This window comes from Glycine soja, chromosome 6 (genome assembly GCF_004193775.1).
Source record: "Glycine soja cultivar W05 chromosome 6, ASM419377v2, whole genome shotgun sequence".
NCBI classification, from domain to species: Eukaryota; Viridiplantae; Streptophyta; class Magnoliopsida; order Fabales; family Fabaceae; genus Glycine; species Glycine soja.
In genome coordinates this window covers 18,389,033-18,397,106 of record NC_041007.1, presented here as the reverse complement: position 1 = coordinate 18,397,106, position 8,074 = coordinate 18,389,033, and the positions used below count along the sequence as shown (strand labels likewise).

The following is an 8,074-nucleotide window of genomic DNA, read 5'->3' as shown; positions in this document are numbered from 1 at the left end:
AAATCGTATTTTCAAAAACACAAAAAAAAAACACCAAGAGCACTCAATTTTATCAACCAATTCACATAGAGATATTAATTGGACCATCAAACACAACAATCTCATAATTATAATCGTAAAGGAAGAATTACAATACAGTAAACATTCCAAAATAAATCCCAAATTGGTCCTTTAAGGATCCCTACACGTGTTCATTCTAACCCTAATTGCGATAAACTCATCTCTTACCTCTAAGCAGGCTCACATGTGTAGTCCGGTAGTGATAGATGCATTTTTAACAGTTTCCTAAGATTCCTCAAGTTTTTTCTCTAGTTGCTCTGCTAGGATTTCCAAGCGTTAAGGAGAAGGAGAAGGGATTGGAGCCTCAATTTCATTGTCTGTGTGCAAGGGGAATTTCATCTTTCACAGACATTATTTCACAAATCCCAACAGTGGAAATGTGAAAAAATGAGTTTTGAATCTTATGTTTTAATTTCACGATGATCCAACGGTTAACGGGTTCAGGATTGTAGTTTTACTGAGACATGCTTGGGTGTATGCGTGAAAAAGAGATTATTTTGGGAGAGGAAGAAGGGAAAACAAATTTGAGAGAAAGAGAGAGCGTAGATGTATCATAAATGTAAAAGCTGACCTAATATGTTTCTATTTATAGTTAGGGTACTCTCAGCCTGTTATTTACTCTATTTTTCTTTATTTTATTATTTTATAAAAATGAACTCTATTTTACTCCCTATCAAATGAATAAATAAAACATCTTTTTTTATTTTCTAAGAGCATGCATTTATTTTATTTATCTTAAATAATTATTTTAATTAATAAAAATATTTCTTCTTATTTATTTAATTACAAAAACCTCATTATTTTCCTAAAACTCTATTTATTTTTAAGTAAAATCCTTTTTAATTTATTTTACGAAAAATGTAGTGTTATAGACGATAATAGTGATTAACAAATCATGAGCTACATGCAATGCAGCAACGAGGAGGCAACAATAGTCAACAAAGAAGGCCTAGAAGAGTGATTAATCGCAATATTGAAGATGACCATCTACAATTGATGAATGACTACTTCTCAGAAAATTCGGTATACACGGAGACTCAATTCTGACGTAGGTTTCAAATGCGGCGACAATTATTCATTTGAATTGTCAATGCTCTTAGTAATCATGATGAGCATTTCCAAACGAGACCTGACGCTGTTGGTGGAATGGGTCTCTCACCACTACAAAAGTGCATTGCAACTATTTGTATACTGGCATACGGATCACTTGTCGATTGTGTGGATGAGTACGTTATAATTGGCGAATGCACTGCAACTCAATGCTTACAAAAATTTGTAAGGGGTGTCAATGAGATATTTGAAAAAGACTACTTGAAAAGGCCGAACAACAATGACATCAATCACCTACTACAAATTGGAGATGCATGATGGTTTCTAGGTATGTTAGGTTATATTGATTGCATACATTGGGAATGAAAAAATTGTCCAGTTGCATGATAGGGCCAATATCGTAGAGGTGATCATCGCAAACCCACAATAATACTTGAAGTCTTTGCTTCACAAGACTTGTGCAATTGACATGCATATTTTGGTGTTGCGGGTTCAAACAATGACATCAATGTGTTAAACCAATTGCATATGTTTAATTATGTTTTGCAAGGTCGAGCTCCTCCAGCACAATTTACAATTAATGGAACTCCATATAATATGGGGCACTATCTTGCATATGGTATTTATCCTGATTGGGTCACATTTGTGAAGACCATTCCAATGCCACAAGGTCCCAAAAGAAAATTATTTGCAAAATGTCAAGAAGCAATGAGAAAGGATGTGGAACAAGCATTTGGTGTGCTCAAATCTCGATTCGCAATTATATGTGGTCCATCGCGTGCCTGGAGCATGGATACAAAGAAGGATATAATGTTGGCATGCATTATATTGCATAACATGATTGTCGAAGACGAACGAGATATATTCAGTGGTAATATCAATGTTGATTATGATTATGTGGACAGTAATATTTCAAATGTTAAAATATCTTGTGACTTTGCTACATACTTGCAAACAAGACGTGTTATGCCAGAAGACTTGGTGGAACATATTAGAACATTACACTCACAACAATAATGAAATTTATTTTGGCATTAATGTGTTGCATTTTTTATTATTATTAAATTTATGTATTTTTCATTTGTTTAACATTTAGTCATAAATAAAAATTAAATTTATACTCATTTTCCTATTTTTTAATATTTATAATTTTTTTCTTACATGTTTTATTAATTAAATTTAATTGCTTAATTAATTATATTTAATTTAATAATTTAAATAAAATGTTTAAAAATGGAGTCTATGTGAGACCTACTAAAAGTTATCTAAGATCTTAAAATAAGATCTACTATTTGAAATCATGGCACCATGGACCAAAAAGTGATCTCACATCCTAATTTGAAATCTACCACTAAAGTTACTTTAATTACCTCAATTAGTTTCTTTCCGTTTTATTCTAATTACCTCAATTATTTTGTTACGGTTTTTATGGTTTCCTTATCCTATAAATACTACCCTCTACCTTCAATTTCACGCACCAAAAACAAAAACATTTTTGCTTTTTACTCTCTTTCTCTATGGGTTCTCTTGTTCTTGCGAGTTCCCTGTTCATAGGAAGGGCCTCCCTGGGGTATTTGCACACTATGCAGATCAAACTTTAAATTTTAAACTCTGCCGAAACAAATATAAACTTACTGCACTCCAGGGAATCATTTTGGCACTGGAGTTATTCAAAACTGAGCAATGATTATTGATACCATATTCAATACCAAAATATTTATATGCATCAAAGCTAATACAAGAAAACCTATATAACTTATGAAGCCAACAAAATTCCAATACATTCAAGCAGAAAACCATTCCTTTATCAACTTGTCTTCTATAATTCCAACATTTATGGCATCCTTATTGACTGATTATATTATTTCTTTTGGCTCCTCTAACTAGAACATTTTGGATTTGTCGTTGCCAAAGTTAAACATGATGTCACTTCAAGTCAGTTATTGCTTGACAACAATGACAAGTCTAGACTTTGAATTCCACTTGAAAAGCCAAAGGAAAGAGAGATAAATATACCAATAAACTTAACACATTCATTTGTGATTTTGTGTAGAGACGTACAATGGTATAAGCACAAGGGCACGTTTCTCTTTCAGCATCAGATTCATTCATCTACATTCTTACAAGAAACAAATTATTGAGTCGATCTTGAATGTCAAACATTCCATACTCAATGTACTCAAAAGCATGATTACCAAGAAAATCCTGCAATCTCGCAATGAAGTTTCCATATGCAGGCAACAAGATGTTTTCTATGGATTTTATTATTTGTTCCCTTAACTCCTCATTTAAAACAGACCAGGTAGCCTGAGTGTTGCATATATCATCAAGGTGTTCATTGAAGGAACAAAGCTTGTTTTTCATTAACTTAGCTGCAACATTAGGCTCTGACTCATTGATGTCCAGTTTCAAAATGTTCAGAATCTTACTCCACGAGCTTCTTTGATAGAGTTCAAGGTTTTGTTGGAATTTTGCTGTGTTTTTTCGAAGCCAATCATCGCCAAAAATAGGACTCAATCCTCGCCGTTTTGCACTTATCTCTATGAACCTCCTATTGTTGATGATGAAAAGGTAACCCAAACTAGGGTCATTGTAATTTTTGGAGATGGCTTCCAAACTGCTGTCTAATAGGTCTGTAATCATGGCTATGTGTCCATACAGTAACTTTCCCTCTTTATCAAGCATGGTTTTGAATAAACCTCTCCAATTCTGATATAAAATCTCAATGTAGTCCAACACATCAATGCTAATCCGATAATTCCTGCCGCTGGGAACACTGGCCTGCTCCTTAACACTATAAGTAAGATATAACAAGTCGTCAAACCTGGACTCATTTATTCTGTATATTGGAGGCTGAATGCCTATACTCTCCCACAACCTGACTGCATCTATTACGGGTAATACAGGGTTCTTCCAGAACTGAAACACATCTATTCTTCCTAATGCAGGGTACAAATCCTCACAGTGAATGAACCCTTCAAAGACCTTTTCACAGAGTCTCCTTTCATTGGGTAGTACAATCCTATTAGCTACACACATAACTTTTATGGCATGCCGCATCTTCGCCACCTCGTCAATGTCCTTCATGTTGAGCTCTTCCAATGCGGATAGAATCTCACTCAGAAACTCCCTCCGGCATGTACTGTACACATGTAAACATTCCTCCTTTAACCCTGTTGTCACCATCAGCCTTGTGCTTTCACGAAGGTCCTTAATAATTTCAGATGGCAAGGAATCCGCCACCAAGTTGTCGTCCTTATGCAACTTGAGCAATTGAATATTATGGTCCTTAATGACATAATCAGCTTTAAGGAATTCATCTACATGCTTGAATATCGTGAGGATAAGGTTCTGATTCTCCTTCTTAAGAGTGCCTATACAACTCATGAACTGCGCCACTATATTACTATTATCTTCACTGTCACTGTTGCCTTGTGATTGAGTGACTAACAATCCTTGATCCTCATTTTCTGGAGGGGGATCAGCCTCTTGTGCCACAGATACAATAGCCTGGGGCGAATCCACTTGAGTAACACTAGGACTGGTTCTGGTTCCTTGCGATTGTGAATGTGAACCAAATTCAATGACTACATGATCGTGATCTCGGTCTTGGAGTCCATGATACCCACTTCTTGGAGCAACCAAAGAGGAACGAAGAATGATGAGGGAATAACTGAAACTCCCTCCAACAATGACTAACCATAACTTTATTTTCATGAGTTGTATTGTTAGGACTCCACTGAAAAAGTGTAAGAGATCAACCTCAAAACCAAAATGACTCAATCTTGATAAAGCCAAAGACATGATTGCAAATGCAGCACATGAAACAAGGCTATATGCGTCTGGTTTCCCTTTCACTTCTTTATCGAAGAAAAAAGCATACACAGAAGTGATCATCAAAATAAAAAAGGCCATGTGAGCTTCCACCCGAGGAGAGGTGGAGCACTCCCAAACCTTTGCAAACAAGACAGTAAGGCAGATAATGAAACTAAAACCAATGTAAAGTAATATCTTCCACCATGTCCACTTTCCAAATAGATTATTGAAAGAAGAGCTGAAAGCGTAACAGAGCAGTCCAACAACAGATGAAAAGAAACACACAAATCTCCATACCTTTGGCTTCTGCAGCCAACTCTGAATATTGATCATGATCAACATGAAGACCATGCTCTTTCTCAAGCTAGCAAAGTTTGTATTCTGGAAAATAGAAGCTGATAGCCACCACCAGTTTTAACTTGGGATAAGATAAACCCTTCATCTTTTCATAGAAATTTCAAGGAAAGGGAGTGGGAAGGGAGAGCTTCACTTCTATTAAAATTTGTGTGGGTCCAGAGGGTGTTAGAATAGAAATTTCAAGGAAAGGGAATGGAAACTGAAAGATACTACATTTCTATTAAAATAGTGAATTATAATTTTTGTTGGTTTTGTGGAGGAAATTATAAAAAACAGAGGAGAGAAGAGAGACAATACGTATGCGGAGGAAATAGAATTATTCTATTCTAATTCAAATTGTTCTCAACAGCGATACAATAAATAGCAAAAGATAAACTAATTAGATAACAAGATATTAGCAAAACAGAATATTAAAACTAACTTGCTCCTTAAAGATAGGAACCACTTATATATTGACTAGGCTAGTCCATTAAAACTGACTTACTCCTAAAATATAGGAAACCGACTTATTTACTAAATCCTATTTTAAAAACTGAAAAATAAAATATTATGCAGTTACAAAAGTATATCTTCAACACTCCTCCTTGCTTTTGGAACTGCAAACTCCAATTCTTTGCCTTAAGAGTTCAAGTTTGTCGATAGGTAGTGACTTTGTAAACATGTCAGCCAGTTGATCTTTAGACTTGCAGTAAATTAAGTTCACTTCTCCACTTTGTTGCATCTTTATCAAATAAGACTTTGATGTTGAAATGTTTAGTTTTCCCATGACACACGGAATTATTTGCAATAGCAATGACTACTTGATTGTCAACAAAAATTTCAGTTTTGTTCTTTTGAGCAAATAGAATGTTTGACATTGTTGTAGTGAGATACATTAGACATCCAATCAAGCTCCCATAATATCCTTCATCAATATTATCAACACCTTCTTCCTTGCTGAACTTCTCCTTTTGATTCATTGGTGTGCTAACAGATTTACATTCCTCCATTTGAAACTTCTTCAAATTTTCTTTTGCATATTCCCTTTTTTTCATGTTTAGCGTTCTTTCAAGATGACAATGACGAAGTCTCTTGTGCCAGAGTTTCGTGGGTGTGACTTGAGTGAAATAGGTTGTATGCTCCTCCTCTACTAGATCAAATGAAAAGCTTTTACCTTTCATTTTAACCCTTAGAACTTCCCGACCAGCAATGTCACAGATAAAGCAATGTTGATGTTCAAAGGACACTTCAAATCCCTTTTTAATCAACTGAACTACACTTAGCAAGTTTTGGTCAATGTTAGGTACATAAAGAACATCTGATATTAATTTGATACCTGAACGCGTTGAAATTGCAACAGTTCCTTTTCCTTTTACTAGAATATAGCCACCATTCCCAATTCTGACCTTTGAGACATTAGTTGGCTTTAAATCCTTGAATAGAGTCTTATCATATGACATGTGGTTCGTACAACCACTATCAATCAACCAACTTTTATATGATTCACTACTCAAGAAGCATGTGGCCACAAACAATTGGTCCTCCTCTTCTTGATTAGCAATTTGAGCTCCCTCATCATGGTGATTTTTGTTGGGGCAGATCACCGCTTCATGCCCTATCTGGTTGCACTTGTTACATTTTGCATCTGGTCTCCTCCAACATTTGAAAGGTGCATGACCTTTTTTGCCACAATGCTGACAAGGTGGATAATTTTTCTTTTTATCCTTACCTTTGTTTTGGTTGTTTGCACTATTTCCGCTGCTTGTTGGTTGATTTTTCTTGAAAAAATCCATTTTGCTTTCATCAACTTCATGATGTTTGGCGGGCAAAGCACCTTCGACAACACGATATATCTAGCCTCATCAACCTTCGCTGCTCTTGAGCTTGCAGGGCATGTAGCACTTCTGCCAATGTGATTTTTGACAGATCCTTTGTGTTCTCCAATGAAGCTATAGATGCTTCATACCTCTTCGGCACCGTTACCAAAATTTTCTCTACAATTCTCGAATTAGCAAAATCACTTCTCAACAACTTTATCTTGTTGGCAATACTCAACAATTTGTTTGAGTATTCTTTGATTGTCTCTGACTCTTTCATCCTTTGAAGCTCAAATTCCCTCCTTAAATTTAGCACCTGCATGCTTCGTATTCTATCATCTCCAGCGTATTCCTCTTTCAGATAATCCCAAATTGCTTTGGGTGATTTAAGAGTCATGATTCTGATGAATATCATTTGTGAAACACCAGTGAACAAACATGACCTTGCCTTTGCCTTCTTCATCTTTCTTTCCTTGTGATTTTTAATTTGGGCCGTGGTGGGATTTTCAGGCAGCGAATATATTTCATAATCCTCTTCCACAACATCCCACAAATCCAAAGACTCCATGTAGGATTGCATTTTCACTTCCCAAAGATCAAAATTCTCTCCATCAAAGATTGAAAGAGTTATGTGGGAAAAACTTGCTTCACCTTCTATGGTAGAGGTCCTGTAAGAATAAGGCTCTCGATACCAATTGTTGGTTTTGTGGAGGAAATTATAAAAAACAGAGGAGAGAAGAGAGAGAATACGTATGCGGAGGAAATAAAATTATTCTATTCTAATTCAAATTGTTCTCAGCAGCGATACAATAAATAACAAAAGATAAACTAATTAGATAACAAGATATTAGCAAAACGGAATATTAAAAATAATTTGCTCCTTAAAGATAGGAACCACTTATATATTGACTAGGCTAGTCCATTAATTTTCAAAAATTTATAATTGATGCACCGATGCAAAAGAAAAGTGATCTGACTAATAAAAGTATAGTGAG

At 35.3% G+C, this 8,074-nt stretch overlaps 2 protein-coding genes and 1 pseudogene across 3 annotated transcripts; 1 reads left to right on the top strand and 2 right to left on the bottom strand.

The window, feature by feature from the left end:
* The first annotated feature begins 969 nt into the window (after positions 1 to 969).
* Positions 970 to 2,127, top strand: LOC114415929 (annotated as a pseudogene).
* Positions 2,128 to 2,862: 735 nt separating this feature from the next.
* On the bottom strand, positions 2,863 to 5,377 carry LOC114416601 (exocyst complex component EXO70B1-like). 2 transcript variants are annotated; one of them, XM_028381525.1, is made up of 2 exons: positions 5,224 to 5,348; positions 2,863 to 4,849 (listed from the first exon to the last, which is right to left on the bottom strand). In XM_028381525.1, exon 2 carries the CDS (start codon positions 4,825 to 4,827, stop codon positions 3,223 to 3,225), a length of 1,605 nt encoding a protein of 534 aa, XP_028237326.1. In that variant the 5' UTR covers positions 4,828 to 4,849; positions 5,224 to 5,348; the 3' UTR covers positions 2,863 to 3,222. The 2 variants fall into 2 exon arrangements, with proteins under 2 accessions (XP_028237326.1, XP_028237325.1); XM_028381524.1 differs by having other exon boundaries at positions 2,863 to 5,377.
* A 1,694-nt stretch (positions 5,378 to 7,071) lies between these two features.
* Positions 7,072 to 7,476, bottom strand: LOC114415928. The gene has a single exon (XM_028380790.1). It carries the CDS (start codon positions 7,474 to 7,476, stop codon positions 7,072 to 7,074), a length of 405 nt encoding a protein of 134 aa, XP_028236591.1.
* Positions 7,477 to 8,074: the final 598 nt, after the last annotated feature.